Source organism: Falco cherrug, chromosome 13, assembly GCF_023634085.1.
Source record: "Falco cherrug isolate bFalChe1 chromosome 13, bFalChe1.pri, whole genome shotgun sequence".
Taxonomy (NCBI): domain Eukaryota; kingdom Metazoa; phylum Chordata; class Aves; order Falconiformes; family Falconidae; genus Falco; species Falco cherrug.
In genome coordinates, this window is record NC_073709.1 from 19,225,202 (window position 1) to 19,242,888 (window position 17,687).

The 17,687-nt window shown below is 39.3% G+C and overlaps 1 protein-coding gene across 3 annotated transcripts in view; it reads right to left on the reverse strand.

The window, feature by feature from the left end:
* PRKCE (protein kinase C epsilon) overlaps nucleotides 1-17,687 on the reverse strand; it is a 294,070-nt gene that overhangs the window by 47,436 nt on the left and 228,947 nt on the right. For all 3 annotated transcript variants that reach the window (XM_005436291.3, XM_027801204.2, XM_027801203.1), the window contains one exon: nucleotides 6,644-6,798. In XM_005436291.3, the coding sequence (XP_005436348.1) occupies nucleotides 6,644-6,798 (155 nt within the window). The remainder of the gene's footprint in view (nucleotides 1-6,643; nucleotides 6,799-17,687) is intronic.

The following is a 17,687-nucleotide window of genomic DNA, read 5'->3' on the forward strand; positions in this document are numbered from 1 at the left end:
GCACAACAAAATGTTTGTGAAGTGCCTAGCACCGCAGAACCACATTTGCTGTGCTCTTCTCTGCATTACTATGAAACTTTGGCAGATGCACTCAATAGCATGCAAAAAGGCAAAGCCTTACTCTTAACATCACAGTTTCAACATCACTGCAACTGGGTTATAGAAATATTTTCCTTTGTTTCAAGACAAACATTACTGAAGGGCACAGCAAAAGTCAGTCCTAACTTTTGCCTGTTAGCAGCAGATTTACATTTAGGAAGCACCTTCAGATTTTTAATGCACCGTGAAACAAAAAACATTCTCTTTCTTCTATTATAAAATTGTTTGGAAAATATGATTTTGTTTGGAACTTGTGTACATGTTTCTCTAGAAACAAAGCTGTGTCTCAGCATTTTAAGAAAACTACAGGGATTGTCTTCTGTCAGTACATTTGAGTTTGACATGTACTGCAGCTCTAGTGGCTTTTTATTTTGTGTATGTTTCTCTCAGTTAAAATCTTATCAAGTGCAGAAAGATAACACACATTTCTTCCTGTTATAAAATAAAGCACAAACATCAATCATCTAAAACCACTGATATTCACCCAGAAATAAATACAAATATGCTCTGTAACTTGTCACTGCTATTATCTGTCGAGAAGCACCATTGCCCTTTCTACTGAGCGTACCGGAACATGGCTGCCCTCACAGGAATGTAAACTTGGCATTAACCCTGGCAGATTCCCACTCCCTGCCCTCTCTCATTTAACATTAACTCACTCCTATACTGTTATCAGAAGGTAAAGGTCATAGCTTTATTTACACAATACAGCACTATACAAATGGTCATTAAACAAGAAAATCTTGCACCAAATAAACACGAAGCAAAAAAACAATGCTGACCTCGCTACCGGGAACACCCCCTGGAAGTACCTTGTCATTCCCCAAGTGAGGTCAATGGTGCTGGTCTGTCCTTCTAAATATTAACTGCCCGGCATGGCTCCTCTGCATACCCCACTCCCACGCAAGAGCCAACTAAGGACTTTCTTATGTTCCAAACCCAGGAGAAATTGAAAAAGCATTCTACTGTTGGCAAGACCTTGTGGTTCATATCCTATTCCCACAGCCTTTACTCATCCTTCCACAGCTGGAAACCTTGTCAAAGGCTCTCCTATACGACAGCAGCCTTTAGCACAATACATAAGCTGGGCAGATGGCAGGGTGGACTCCCTCGATCCAAATGCCAGAAGCCTGGGAACCAACCCTCCTTCCTGCTTCTCATCTCCCTCAGCCCCGCTTCTCTCCACCCCGGCCCACTGCCTTTTCCTGCGGGGAAGACATCCTGCTTATTTATGCATTTCATGACTGCGGGCCTGCCTAGATCCAGCAAGAAAAAGTGCAAAAAGGGCAGGAGGCCGACGACTAAAATCCTGCTGGAGCTCATGTTCAGTTCTGGAAACTAGACCAGGCAGAACAGAGCCTGCATGTAGCCTGGGGCACAAACCCAGCCAGGAGCACTGGTCAGGTGGCACGGCTTGGGCACCAGTCCCTGGAGACACTGGGACTCAGACACATATGCTGCAGCACAACTCACCCCTTGCTTCCTGCTTTTGCTGAAGGTGATGGAAATAGAAGTTATAGTTTGCTTCTGGTGCAAGTGAGCAACAAAACTCTGTAGCAGACACCTGCAAGGGGCAGTTTATGCGGGGAAGGGCTTCAGTTCAGGAGATTCCCGGGCTTAGGTCTGAATATGTTATATGAGGGTACAAGGTCTTTCTTGCCCTCCTTTGCGGACCATAGCTCCAACACCACTTTAACCTTTAACTGTTTTGAGTTGCAGTAAGATGTTCTTTACATACCTAAAACCACACTTAAACCAAAATGTTCCATGTCTAGTTTTGCATTTTAAAAAGAAAAAAAAAAAGCTGGGGAGGGGAATTTTATTTGGCTGCTGCTATTCAGAAATAACACAGTAAGGCAACTTGGGAGAATGATGACTTTTAACAGGTTAACCACTGACCATGCAACATTTTCATCAGTGTAAATATAACTACAAGTTCCTCTGCCAAGGTTGCTCTGAATCATACAACCGCCAGTGAAGTCAGACTTCTAAATATTCTTATTTCACATAAAAACACACTAATAAAAGTGCTTTTAATTTTAGGTAGTAGTTCTTTCTGAAACACTGGTGTGTGCTGCCCTGATAAATGGGAATGCTGGGAAAACTGATCATCTAAGGAAAAATTCAGTTAGTGTTCAAACAAGTTCTTAGGGTATTTGCATACGGAAAAAGCCCGGAGGCATTCAAGGACTGGCATCAGCATACTTATAGTCGCATTCTCCTCAATTCACTGTTAATATATCCTTCATCACGACCAACATATTAATTACAGAGTGCACAGAGCCTCAGAAAGCTGCAACAAGTTACAGGCTGGATTATTACTTCATACTGCTGAGAAACATGATAACCCATAGTTACGAATGAGGGCACCCCTGTGACCAGGTGCTGTATGATTTGAAGGCACCATCTCACAGAACTTACACTGGAAACAAGAAGAATGGGTTAACATAGAGCAGGTGACACTAATTTGCCAGTTAAGGTGTTTTTCATGCTCTCAGGTGAACTGAAGTTGTGTACATTCAGTTTCACCCTGTATTTCAGCAAGAGTACCCCATTTAATCACTCGAATGGTCTTGGAGCGTGCCAGAGATCATGCAACATGCAACCACTGGCCTTTTAGCTCTTCGCTGAAACAAGGTTTAACTCACACAGTTATTCCCTTCGTCATATGAACTAGGGACAGCGGTACCCACCCCATTCTAGCACTGATGTCCCTGCCTGGGGAGACAACAGGTTTTTGTATGTTTGAGTGGGCCGCTTGTGTCATCTCACTTGAACTCCTACAACAAGAGCCAGAGACACCTACCCGGGTACTCCTGTCCTCAGCCCAACAACTGCAGGTGAAACAAGAACACGTAACATCCACATGTATCTGCAGAAAGTGCACAGGAACTTTGGAAGTCAGTACAAGAGGGGAGTATGGAACTGGCCGTTTCTTAACACACAGTTGGTTGCATCTTCCCTGTAAGAGTATATATATGAAGCTGACAATGAATGACTTTAAATACACCAGACTCCAGGGATAGGTGACAGTGAATATAGTCCACAACCTTTCATCACCAAGTTCAAAGTCCAGTTCAGCTCACAGGCAAAATGAGATTCAGAGTCTAGCCCTAGGTTTCTGAAGCTTGGATCCATTTTTTTCAAAGTGGTGCAATTGCATAACACAAACAAGGACTGCCAAAAACTGCGACTGAAACTTCTCTGGTGTCTGATTGACTCTACTTGTATTATCAGGCCCCGGCTTGACATGCGCCTGCACAGCTGAATGCCAGATGAGAGGGAAGGTGGCAGGGATAATGCAAATATTATTAAGCTGTTGAAGTGTTTTTGACACAACAGTAACATCATACCCTCAAAAATGCCACATTGAAAATTATCCTAAAGGTTAGCTATCATACAAAATACATTTAGTAACAGCACCATCTTTATATATAAAATTTGTGAGGCTCGTCTTTATTTCCAACTTAATAAACAAAAGGAAGGTACGTAATTCCAGTGAGCACACCTAATTGGACAAGTCTGGGAACAACTGTTGGGCCAGTTGAAAAGGTGTGAACTTACAGAATCATTTCTATTGCCAAACAGGGAGCTAGCTTTCTCTTTGAACCTCAGGGGAAATGAGGATAAACTAGTTATTATAATAGATTATCATTTAGTATCATCATAGCAGTTTCTAAAAATCTAACCAACAAGCCAAAGCATGAGCTAAAGCTAGTTATTTACTTCCAAAAATATAACTGTGTTTAGCTCTAAACAAATACTTCCACATACATGGCTGAAAAAAGATCAGAAGGTATAGCAGCTATTTTGAAACATGCATTTCCATCAAACGTCTTGGTTTATTTATATACTCTCTACTTTCCTTGAAGTATTGCCCACACAAGCAGCATTTCCCACTTTGGAGAATAACCATTAATTTCACACCACAACTTTTTTCTGGAGATATAATTACACAGAAGACAAGTATTCTTTATTAAAATATCTGAAGGCATGTTAGGTAGTTATGACTGGTAGTTATTCAGGAGCATAGGTATTCTTTTCTTTTTTTCTCACACACACACACACACTTTTCCTTGTTTGCCAGCTACTAAGAGCTTTGGAGATGTAAAGGAGTGACTTGATCCCAATGCATTTTTAACATTGTAATAAATGATGCAAGTGAGGTTAATAAATAATCAGGCTGAAACTGTTCTGTGCAAGACAACTATTCTAACATATGCTTGACATCAGCAAATGCACTCTCCCAGGGCCTGGGACACTATGAATGGATTGTGACATTTCCTTACAATTAATTCTTTTAAGATAATCTCTAACTTCTTCCTTCTACTTGTGTTTTATAGAGTAACTGGGATAGCCTGTTTGTGAATAGTTGAGGCTCCTATTATCCCCTGGCTGAGAAAATGAGTTATTCTTATGGATATAACTATGTCCAGATCCAAGAGTCTGTGTCAAAGCAGACTACAACTAAATCTGTTCCTAATGTTGTACCTGTTGGTTTTGGTTTCTGTTTTCATCCTACAACTCATGTTATTTCTCCTCTTCTGATAATACACCCAATATAACACACCATTTACGATTTTATTGTTTTACTGTAACATGCCAGAGACATGTCATCATAGTCTCTGAATCAGAAGTTGAGAGTATGTTGCAAAGTGTAAATTACAAAGCATTGTCTCATCAGAATGACACTTCTTTCAAGATCAAAGCATTTTGATGATAAAAAGTCAGAGAATACAGGCACACTAAGCAATTCAATGCAGCCAGGAAACAAAACACAGCAGAAGCTACATACAAGACAAGGGAAAAGAGGGAGAAAGAGAGAAAAGGATGTGTACTGAAGGATGGGAGCAGAAAGGGAAAAGGAAGAATGAATGCACTCATATAAAGAAAGGGGAAGGTAATTTTACCAATTCTTTCCTGCTGGTTCACAGAAATCATGAAACTGACTGTTAATTACAAAGTGTCTAAACTCCAGTTTTCAGGAAGAGGAAATTAGCTCAAGACTTTTTATGGAAACAAATCCTCAAAATCTTTCACTTAAATACCAATTTTATCCATTTCCCTTATGATGAATACTTACAAATTCTGAAGTTGCCACACTCTACTATCCAAATGTACAAACACACAGCTTTGGAAATAAATGAAGACAACAAATAGGTAATGTGATACAGGCAGCAAAAGTTAGAAATGTGTTGGATCTTCAGCACTTGAAAACAAACTTATGCAAAGTGGTAGGGCTGAAAGTCCAACCCAGTATGCAAACACCATACCAGCGTTAATAAAAGATGGAGACTAATGGCTGCAGCTAGCAAAAAAGTTTTCTAAAGGAAACTGGATTTTTGACTGAAAGACCACTTTCACAGAGATTTATTTTCCTCAGAAGATGCAATGTCCTGCCATTTGCTATGTCTCTGCAAAGGAGACTCCTTCTCTGAGAAGTTCCCCTTTGAATCCCACTTGGTGGGAAAGCCAATGGCCTCTGATGGAAGTTACCACTCAGTCCCAGTTACTAAAGATCTAAAATTAACTTCTTTTAATTTCTAGTCCTCTTAACATCAGCCTTAATATGAATCCAGAGATATGACAAATTCCATATCCTCATCTTTGTGTTTCTGCTCAAGAAACGTGAGGCTGCCTGCCCCTGAAATGACTGCTCCAAATCAAAATTGTAACTTGAAAGAGGGTGAGAATATCAAGAGGATATCAAAACCCAGATTCCACGGAACTCGGATGTTTGGTAGACAGACCGGTATCACAAAACCTGTAAAGCATGCTGCTTGTGAAAGCCTGAATTTATCACAAGCAATGACAGACTGCTAGAAACAAAAAGAGAGAGGATTGGTGAAATGACAAGATAAAGGACTTAATAAACACGCTATCATCAGGGTGAAAATTTTCCAAGTGATTCCTTACTTTTAGTAATAAAAGCCTATCCCTAAATGCATGCTTTGCCACAGCGTAACAATATGCACTTCTTTCATGTGTGCGCACGGGTGCTGAAGATCAGAGATTGCAGGGGGCAGAGGTTCAAAGAGATGCGGGGCACTTGCAAGCAAATCAAAATTGTCTGTAAAGAGCCACTTCCTGCTGGTGACTAAGCCTTCACCCAAACAGGCAAGAGGAAGGGGCATAAGCAAAGCATTGCAAAGGACCATCCTGATTGTATCAGTGTGGAGACAACTAGGACAAACAAACTCAGGAAGTGGCAGGGAGTTAGAAACCAAGAGGAAATCCATGGCACAGAGAGGAAAGTGAAGAGAGCGCGCCGATCCGCAGAAAGGTCACCTCTGGGTCTCACTGTGCCAAGCTTTTTCAAAACCGCTTTATTTGGACTATAATACTAAACTGGCACACACAGCTGGCGATTGCTGCAGAAGCTATTCAAATGTTAACATTCTCAATGATAAACAGCCAAAAAAAGTTCTATGTAAGCAAACTGGAACAAACAACTAATCTAAATCTGGTTGCTAAGAGACAGAGAATTTCAGCCAAAACCAGCCCAAAGCCTCAAGAATACTTTCTTTGGGATCAAAAAAAGTACCTGTAGATGACACCATGTTGGTGAAGAAACATGAGTGCTGATGTGACCTCTGCTGCATAAAAGCGGGATCGAGGTTCGTCAAATTTGCGTGAGCGTTGGATTTGAAACATTAGGTCTCCTCCATTTACATATTCCATGACGAAAAAGAGGCGGTCCTGAAATTAATTAAACAGTGCTATTTAGGTAATGTATTTAGTCACACAAAAGACTGATTGAAGCTACAATTCAGGCAACTGGAACATTTACGTCAAGAAATGAAAGAAACAAACGTTACGAGTCTAAAAAAGGAAAAGCTGACAACAAAAATCCCCCAAATCTAAAGAAAAGACCCGAGTCTCAAAGTGAGAAATGAGAAAAAGGGAATAGAATCGGAATGTGGTAATAAGCAACACATACACAAATCTCCAAGCAAATACATATGGAATAATAACCTATTTTATATAATAACAGAAGTACTTATAATATGCCATTTCTTTTAAAATATAGTCATAACAATGACAAGATGAAGTCAATTCTGTCAACTACTAACAGAGGCTGCTGAGCAAATTTCAGGCTCCTTATTTCTTCTCTTATCTCCTACTGGTTACTCTGTCTGCAAAGTGTCTTTCCCAAATTATATAAAAAAAAAATTAGAATTCCTAAACTAGAGAAACCAGTGCTGCTAATCGCGAACACTTACATACAACTTATTGAACTGCCTCAAACTCTCATAAGACAATGAAATATAATTACGTTATTAAAATACATATCAGATGCTTTTTATTTTCTTCTGATGCTTTTCACTTCAAAGTTCAAGTTTTCAAGCCTGTTTCCATGATGGAGAACTAGGAATGAACTTTATCTAAGAACAACAACTAAAATTTTCAGGCAATCACCCCATTCTAGTGCATTTCAGAAAAAACCCACAAAAGTTTAGTCAGCAAAACAGTCAGAATTGAGAACACCCGTAAACTAAAGGTGTGCTTGGCATCTTGGACCATTTATGATCTAAACTTGTTGTAGTCAAGAGTCCAACTCGGCCTCACACAGGGCACCAGTTGTTGTAGCACAAGCCAGCTAGCAGGCTGCAACAAGGCTTTTACCTCTGTCAGAATCTACTCTCCATGCTGTTTCTCCTTCCTCCAGAGGTCAGACCACACTACCCCTCCTCCAACCAACCCCCTCTACCACGCTCCTCAGGGCTATTTAACCACTTAGCAGGAACGATCTACAGCTGCACATCATCCATGTCAATCAAGCCACTGCCTTCGAGGCAAGGCCACAGCTGCATGTTATCAATGCTCATCAACCCACTGCCTGCATTCCTCTACATAAACTGGCAATGCAGATGAAGGTATAAGCAGAGAAATGACACACATCCACTTTACATAATCTAGATCCTATTTTTCATAAATATTTCTAATAAATTGTCATAGTTTTCCCTAATCTGTACTAACAGCCCTAAATAATCACCTATGTGCCCGTCTACCCTTGTTTTGAAGCCTACTTTGCATTCTTTGTTACTGTAAAATATCTACATCTACATGCACGTGAGTTTACACAGAGGTGGAGGTAATTCTGGGACATGGAGAATGGATCTGAGCATATACCCCTTGCTCTGCATTAGCTCACGTGACACAAATGTTTTGCTCTCTGGTCATACGATGCACAGGTGTGTAAGCATGGCTTCACCAAAGGGAGCCCCTCTACAACTCTCACGTCACATTGCAGTTTGGCTCTAGCTCATGGTGGCTGGTGTGCTGGGTTGAAGAAAAGGAGACAAGATGCAACATTGCTTAAGACAAGCAAACCCAGCAGAAGATGGAAGTTAATTAACCTCCACATGTGAATCCAAGCCTGTAGATTACGAGGTTTATATATATGTGAGTCCAGAAATTCATAACTGTTTGCCATTTGTCTTTAATCATCTACTACTCTATGGCTCAGAGTCAAAGCATAGCACTTAAAAAAAGCCTTAAACTTAAGCATGTGCATTAATGCTGCTCATTAAGTGCCTAAATACTATACTTATCAGGGAAGTTTCCTGGAGGAGGCTAGAAATGTTTGGCTGACTTTATGCTGATTACAGAAAGAGGATGGAGAAATAAAACTTTGTGCCTTTCCCCTGTATCTTGGGAAAACACAAACTGCCAGACTGGATCAACTTCAGGATCCAGGTGGACCGGCATTCTTTGTAAAATGTTGCTAATGACTTCGGTACATTTCCCAACATTTTTCTTACCATTCCCTAGTAAGGAAAACCTACTAAAGAAGAGCATCAAAGCTTCTGGCTGTATCATACACTCAAAAGAACATGGCTTCAGAGCCATGCCTCTACTCTTTTTGCAATGCTCAGTACTGCTGATAAGAAAAGTTAACAATCATAACATAATGCAGATCTCTTCACATTAGTGTCGGCTTTAAATATCACCTTCTTTGTTTGTTTTAAGCAAAAATATGGGTCCTTGTGCTGTCTCTCTGATTACTCTCTGGAACTGATGAGAATTACAGCCTTGCTTTTAAACGAAAAACTGAGACCTCTCAGATGGTCTAACAACTTCAGAAGCTAGAGCTTAAGGATAACACCGATGCAGTTTTCTGATAAAGTCAGTCACAAGCATAGCTATATTGGTACTGTAATGTAACATAAGAGAATGCAACGTCCCTAAGAAGGAGATGCAGGTATTGCTCTTCCTTAGGCTCCTCATTGCTGCTCTACAGGCCGAGTATTTCTGAAGAGCAGTTTTGGTACAAGTGTCCCTTTGCAACATGTTGCCTCAGATTATTTCACATGGATAAAGTTGTGTTTCAAGTACAAAACCCATTTGGACTGCAGGCTGGGGAGTGTCTGACTAATACCTGGCTAAAGTAACTTGTCCTAACACTTGCTGAAACTGAACCTTCTTACGTTGCTATTTTAACCTTTCCAAAGTCAACAGTCTGGATGTGAGTGGGCACAACCAGGAAAAGGAAGCTGCCATTCACATTCTCCTGAGCAGCCCTACTCATTCCCAACTTTGCTACCTTTTTGCTGCACCTGTATCACAAGCATAAAACAAAGGATGCTGATGCAAAATGATTGTGCTGTGTCTTACAGCTGTGACTCCCAAATGGTGACCTTCAACTTGGCGCTGAGCTGCGAGCTCCTGCTCCCAACAGTGATAGCACCACTCTTCCAACTGCTAGGGATGGTGCACAAAAAAAAACCCCAAACAAAAAAAACCCCACACAACACAACCCCCCCAACCTAACAAACAAAAAAACCCCTGGTTTACACAATTTTATAGATCAGGGCCATTTCCTAATATATCAGGATACACATTGTATCATTTTTATATTAAATACTCTATGTTTGATCCAAACAGAACGAATGATTTTATGAAATTCACCAAATGCCTAATTACTGATTCTAAACATCAGAAATTATGTTTAGGTAAAACTTCAAGTTCATTTACTTTGGTTCAGTCTTTTGTAGGACATCAGCCAACTGAAAATTAAACTGGATTGTTTAGCAAGCAGAGTATCTTGCCCTAAGACAGTCCTAACAGTTTTAGCAGCAGCTCCATTCCCAGAGCTGGAGAGTGCTAACTCTTCTATCCTCTTTCACATCTTCCTTATTATGCACGTCTCATTCTCAATTTGAAGGGGTATTTCTGGCAGATTCTGCAGCTTACTTCACCACCTCTTCAAAAGTATACCTACTAAACCCAGAGTTAACAGCTGACTGATTGAAATTGCTCTGCTGTTGCATTTTTCTGCTATATGCTGATATTTTAAGTTACTTTTCCAGCTTTCCTGTGTGCACATTTCAGCTTCCCAATGAGAATTCACAGAAAAAAAACCCAACAGTTTGAAAGTTCTGTTCTCTTTTTACAGTGTGTCTGAAAAAGAGTTGGAGAGAAGAAAAATACTAATTCTCACTGAGTAGAGTGGGCTAAACAAGAAGATGCACAACATGCACAGTAAGCCAGACGAACATTAGAAGGTACCATTTTTTTTTAATTAAATATATTCAGTCCCTATGAAAACTACTTCCTTGAAACCACTCTCTGGTCTTTTTTTGGCAGAAAAATGACATGATCAGTTGGGACTCAAATTTACATGATTATGTTATTTACATAATCCTCTCTTAGCATCTATAAAGCAAAAAGAAAGTACTGCCAAGTAAGCTAATATGTTTTCTGATGTAATTAGATTCCTTTACAGGGTTTATTTTAGCCCTTAACCATACCTGCTTTTTCTTGAGTTTCTCAAAAGGTACGGTTGAATGAGAACAGTTAAAATAATAAATAGAAAGAAAAACAGAGAGCAGAGAGCATGGATAAGAGATTTTAAAAGTAAAGTGGACATGAAACAGGCTAAAAGATAAAAAGAAGTTCAACTTCATTCCGTATTATCATAGTATTGTATGACCATAAATGACTACTATATTGCAATGCATAACTGCCTGTCTTAACATCTCTATTATTCCAGTCTCACCTCTTGACTTTCTTAACTGAGATAATCTCCTGCATGCTTTGTGTCATCAAAACTGGAGTCCAAAAGCAACCACTCTTCTAGTCTCTGTCCCCATCACTATCTTGAGAAGTACACTTGTCACTTAAACTAGATATCTTGTTTCATCTTCTCTCTCATTCCACTGCTTTAATTGTGCCCCAATTTAATTTTTCATCCTCCTTGACATTCAAAATATCTTTCCTTTAGCTCTACAGTAAATCCTTCTAAATAATCTTTTACTCTTTATTCCGATTATTAGCATAACTTTCCCTCTTCAAAACCATTCTCTAATTTTCAGTTTTATTTATATACTTTTTGTTAATATCAGCCTATATATATATTATGTGCACTCCCTGCTGGTTTATATTTGCTTATTTTCAGATGTTATGAGTTCCACTCTATAGAGCATCAACCTTTTGTTTCTTTTCAAATAATGCACATGGTTTTAATTGGGAAAAGGGGGGAGGTGATTTCCAGGAACGTCAATAGCAATAAACTCTCGGGTCATAACAGACTCAATCCAGCTCCTATTTGTGGAGGTGTGAGTAATGACCAAGTCCTTCTTACTAGTAAGACCAGACAATCTTGCCAATCAGTGTTGATTTAACAGATGACACTGTACAGTCTATTAGTTGTTTAGATGTTGAATACCATTGTTGAGGAACAAGCTTCTACGTAAACACTGTATGAATGCTTAGACATGGAAAGACTTTGATGTTCTGTTTACATTAATTACTGTGTAGCCCTTAATTTTTAAATTATCAGTCATTAACCTGTCTGTCCTTTGCTTGTTTTCCAATTAAAATCTCATTAACATTAGATTGCAGCTTAAAGACAATCCATTGATAGACATAAGGCCAAGTACAATTATCACTGCAATCTGAAGAGTACAAAGTTTTTTTTCTTCCTTTCAAACGAGTCCTACCAGCTGGGGGACTCAATATGCAGTTCAGCACAGCCTCGCTACTGAAATATTAGAAACCAAAAGTAAATCATGCAATCTGTCTCCCAGTTTCAAATCTGAAAAGTGCATCCATGCTACAAGCCTGAGAACAAGTCTTTTCACTACTGGTTTTAATCTCCTGGTTCAACCCTTCCAACACTTCAAACCAGAGAATTAAGGAAAGGCATCAAACAGGGACTCAGGTAAAATTCACAGTAGATAAATCTTACCAGCTGCCATTTTTTTCCTTAATTTATATTTTCATACAATTGGCTGTGAATAAATTCTTCCTGATTCTCACTAGTTCCCTAAACTAAGTTCTTTATGTGAATACACTTTTTTTCCATCCAGTTTCAAAAGTTGTATTTGAATTAGTTTCGTCCACAGGTTGCTGCAAATATCAAGGAAACTAATATGTGTAATAAATACAGATACATTTAAATGCAAGTTAGTTCATATTCTAGCAGAGTACTGTTACATGATGGAATATGTTCAGCCACTAAACTTGTTGCAAAACAAAAGTCAAAGATAAAGCTTTTATTGCACAAGAAGTCATATAAATGTATCACCTTGGTATGCTCTGGAAGATGATATTTTATTCATATCATGCACGTATGGAATTCTTTCCCAACTAGTACAAAACTGTGATTACTTAACTCTATTTAAACAGGATGCTTAGTTTGTTTAAAATTACCTAAAACTACAGCAACTGTCCCACCCCTCACAACTTGAATAAACATTTCCTGCTTCTGATGGAAATTGCACAGGCACACTGTACACAAAACTATACACAAATCTTTAACACCCTGAGCCGAAGACTAACCACAATGGCAGATTCATCTTCCACAATCCCAGCGTTAGGAGGGACACATATAAAAACAAGAGAAAATCCAGGTACAACACTAAAGAAAACAACAAAAAGCTCTCTCCTGTTCATGTGATCCCTTTTCGAAGTTTACAGTAACAATCTTCAACAGGACACTACAACACGTTATCTCTCTCTGATTTCAGTGTTTATACTCAGGGATAACTGTGTTGTTTTTCCTGTTTTGTACCAGGGCTTTCACAGAGTTCCAAATAAGAAGGGAACAATTTCTATTAATCTCCTATTTCTTGGAATAAATGCCCTGTCCATAGGAACTGATATCTTAAATTTCACACAGGATATCTGCATCTTCCACTTCACAAAACAGGCACACATTCAGATTCTGTATTAAAGGATTTTTTTGTCAACCAGACACTTCAAATTTCTCTCAAGCTGGTGAACACTACTATAGCTAGGGACTTACTGCTCAGATTTGCCCAGCATTCAATTTCAAACCCAGGGGTTTTTTTCCCTCGAAAGAAAGAATGACCTCAAAGTTAAAACATAGAGTGGAGACAGTCAGAGAACCGCACAAAATTGGATAAAGAAGTCTTGCAAGGTCATCTAGCTTATCCCACAGCTGACAGGCAGGATCAGCTGTACCTAAGCCAAGGGGAACTAACTTTTTCAATGCTGCAAGGCAGTCTCTGGGCACTGTGAACAAATGATCTAACCATGAACCTGAACAGCCCTGCTGAGAGGACTCCGCTTGGCCCACAAAGACCTAGAAACAGAAGTCTCTGCTAGTCTGGTCTGCTGGAGGGCAAGGGGGTTTGTCTGCACTCCATTGCAGCAGGGTCTCCTGCTGTGCCCAAAATGCTCAGTTCCCTTCTCTGTCCCGTTGCCAGCAGCAGAAGCCAGTAGTGAACAGTGTTCCTTGAACATTCTGCTTTGCAGGTCAAAAAATTGCATCAGTTCCTGAAATTAATCTCATCAGCTCTTAAAAATCACCACTGATAAGTATGCCTTGACTGGCAGTCTATTTCAGCACTTTTAGAAAATACCCCTGGGAACTCTGTTCACTGCTGCAAATCATTTGCATTACCTCTTCTGCTTACCTTACTCAAAATATCAGTTCCTAGTTGTGCTGCAAGCTATATACTGACTTCACAGAAACACTTCTGTGCTTTTCACCTTTGTCTCTTATGCAAAGAACTGGTTATTGATTTTTCTTGATTTTACAAAAGTGATCACAAAATATTTCTGTTCCATTCATGGAGACCCTTGACATTATGTCAATTGAGAGTCTGTGGGATAAAACACACTTTTAAAGTCTTGAAAATAGTTTTGAGAATAGCTGGTCCTCCTTAAGACATTGGAATAATTCTCAAAAAAACCCTCTCTACCCTACCATACCACACCATGTGGAGGGCCGGAAAAAGCTACAGATCAAATACAATTCATTTCCAAACAGTGCTTTCAGAATCAGTACAGAGGTTCTCAAGACCTTTACACTTGCATTGTAGCATTTACTCATCTATAATGTGAGTAACTGGAAGATGATTTTTAAGCAACATATGTGTCTGATCTTCATAAAGCAGACCTGGTACGTTGCTTTTGACACAGATTTATGTTGCCTCTCTGTGGAACACCAATTAATACTGGAACAGAATGGCATTTTCACTATGTTTTTCACGCCCCTAACACACCCCATAGTACTGTTCAACCAGCAAAATATGGCTAGTGTACGTGCATTGAGATAAACCGTCTGGGGGTGGGAGACTTACTATGTACCAGCAGTAGGTCACAGAACTATGGAAATTACAGCTTCTGATTCACAGCAGGAAACATTAGCCAGGGCCTTGTGGACATCACCTTTTCTTTTCAAAAAATGTCAAGGCATGATTAGGTTTTACCTAGGTTGGCATTCAAGAAGGAAGTCTTGTTTAATGATTTTTCCAAAGACAGATTTTATCATTTTATTTAGAGCAACAATGCTCTAAAACTGTTCAAAATAAAGAGAAGTCAGCCTGTCCCAGACTCGTAGAGAGTGAAAAATGGGCCATTTTGTTATCGCCTTAACACTGATACTTCTAGAAAGTTTAGTTGACTGTTGCAATTATTCAAAGGAACTAATCCCCCATTACTGTGGTCAGCAAAATCCACTGACTTCAACATCACTACTGAAATGTGGAGGTCTTAATCTGTACCATAAATTTTGGAAGATGATGAAGTATGGATATGAATAAAAACTATACCCTAGAATCTGCAACTAACAATTATACACATCGGAATAATGGATGAAGGTTACATCCCTTAGAGCTTTTTTCCTGTGTAATTTATGAGTATCTGATGTTTGAATACAGTCTTCCTACTGTCTTTTTAGATAATGAATTCTGTCAGATTACTATCTGGGCCAGATTTACTATGCATTGGATTAGCTGGTGTATCAGGCTCACACTAGGGCAAGTAAAAAGAAAATATGGTTCAAAATTTCATTAATCCTCTTTTTAAAACAAGATAAAGTTTAGACTAATTCAATGCAGCACAGAAACAGCAGGTGGAGAGTTGTCAGCCTGCTTTCCGTAGAGCTGTCATTTTACTCACTGAGAATATGACATAAAATACTAGCTCTACTGGAGTTTCTTGATTAAACAAAAATTTCAACTTAAGACCCTAAAATATTATAATGTGAGTGCAAACATTTTCATTCTTTTTAGTTTCTTCCCACTTTAAGAAAGAATTAGAATTTTGTTTTTTGCTATTCTCAGTCACTAATGGATATTATTCCTTCTGCCTACATGAATGTTTTCTATGACACCTGTAATGTGATATCTAATGTTCTGACACAGTATCTACAGGGCTTAGTGGTGAGATTCTTTCTAGCTCCAATGGGGTTTAGATTAGGATTAAATTTGTAATGCTGTAATATGTAGAAGTTGTTAGCTGAGTGCATGCAATTAAGATGCAGAACAAACTATATGCATTGCCATTTCATCAGCTCGATAACCTAGAATTGAACCAAAGCAAAAAGCCTTTTAACTCTGGGAAAATCTTTAACCTCAAATTATCCTGGAGAGATACATGTTCTGTTCTCGCTGGATTCTTCTGGGAGTTAGTGCAAATCTTTCAGTTTGCCCCAGGCTGAAGTGTTGGTAGCCATGATCTCCACAGTGAACTCAGGGAAGTTTACTGCTCCCTGGGGCAGCAACCCCAGTTCCTGCCTGCTCCCTGAAAGTCCAAGCAAGCCCTGAGAGCAGGGACTCCAGAAGCATGCCAGCTGGTGTAATACACTCTTGGTGCCCTTCCTCTCACACAAGAGAGAAACACAACTGGAATCCTCTGCAGAAATGGTGTGTTTTGTAGTTCTAGTCACTTCAAAAGGGGTATCAAGTAGGAAAAGCTTCTCAGGCCATTTCCCTAATACCTTCATTTGATGACAGATAAGCTGTGAAAAGCGCCTTTTATGAAATTCTTTGATCTCATCTTCTTTTGGTGTTGTTTGGAAAAAAGAACTGTTCTGGTGAGATAATTTTAAAGATCTCTTATTTAATGGCCTGATGCACATGGCAGAAAATTGTATCAAGCCTGCAAAATGTCATTATGCAGAAAACGTTACAATGTGCATGCAGCTAATAATATTCCTTTGCTCTGATTCTTACAGGAAAAATATAAACAATGTCTTCCAGTTACAACTAACTATATAGTTTTTGAAGGCACTTCAAGACTTCTAAGAACAACTTTTAACCTGTTTATATTCTACCAAGGAGATTAGACAGAGATGGCTCATGTCCTAGGTGTCTCTTCAGCCCCCAGCCTGGTTCTGGAACCTTTCTTGTCTTTATAATTCCTGTTTTCTTATGCTGTCTGGGGATCTAGTTAACATCTGAGCACACAGGGAAATGTATCAGATGCTACACTAACTAATAGAAAACACTCTGGGGAATGCAGCCAGTTGATCCAGCAGCAGCAGTATCAGAAGGAAAAGGAACCCAGTTAAGGAAGATAATGAAAATGATGGGACATAATACTCATCCAGCAACCATTTTCTGAGAAATTGCCCATTATTGCTGGAAAAAACAACCATAAATAATTAGCTGAGTGGGCAAGTCTTTATATCACAGCCATGATATATTGCAACAGTGCTTTTTGTTTCTAGGGATGCAATCAGTGAGTGAAAGGCAGAAGTTGTCAGATTAAGAAACCATCGGTCATGATCCAGGAGGAACTGCAATGTTTTTACCAATGAGTTACTTGTATAAAAGCTGCCCAGCAAAAGAAATCTGTTATGATTTCCAGTCACATATATCAAGACCAGGCACACTAAACCAAAACAGGCACTACAGCAGAATTACATGAGCATATTTTATATTTCAATTGCAGTAACTGTTTACATCTTCAGCATTTGTAAGAAAAGAAACCACAGATGTATAGAGCTTTCCTCTCTCTCCATGCAACATTTTTGCCATTGCACCAGCCTGTGAGAGTTGTCTTCCATTACAGAATTCAGCATTGGGAAACCTGCCCCTTCTTTCGGCTCAAAATTGTACTTGCCCACGAACAGAATAGTAGACACTATAGAAGGAAAGGAGGCAATGCAGACAGGTACAAAAAGTTATTCAAACATTCAGTATGTTGTATTGTAAGTTCTCTTGGCTAGTAGGACCTTGATGTGAACATTAGTGCATTTATTAAAGAAGTAAACCAGAACTCTCCAAAGCTTTCAAACCTCTTTCCCTGTAATGTGGGAATGATCTTTGGAAAACCGTGCTGCAGCAGGGCCAGTGTCTATACGTGCTGCCTAGACATTCCATTTATGC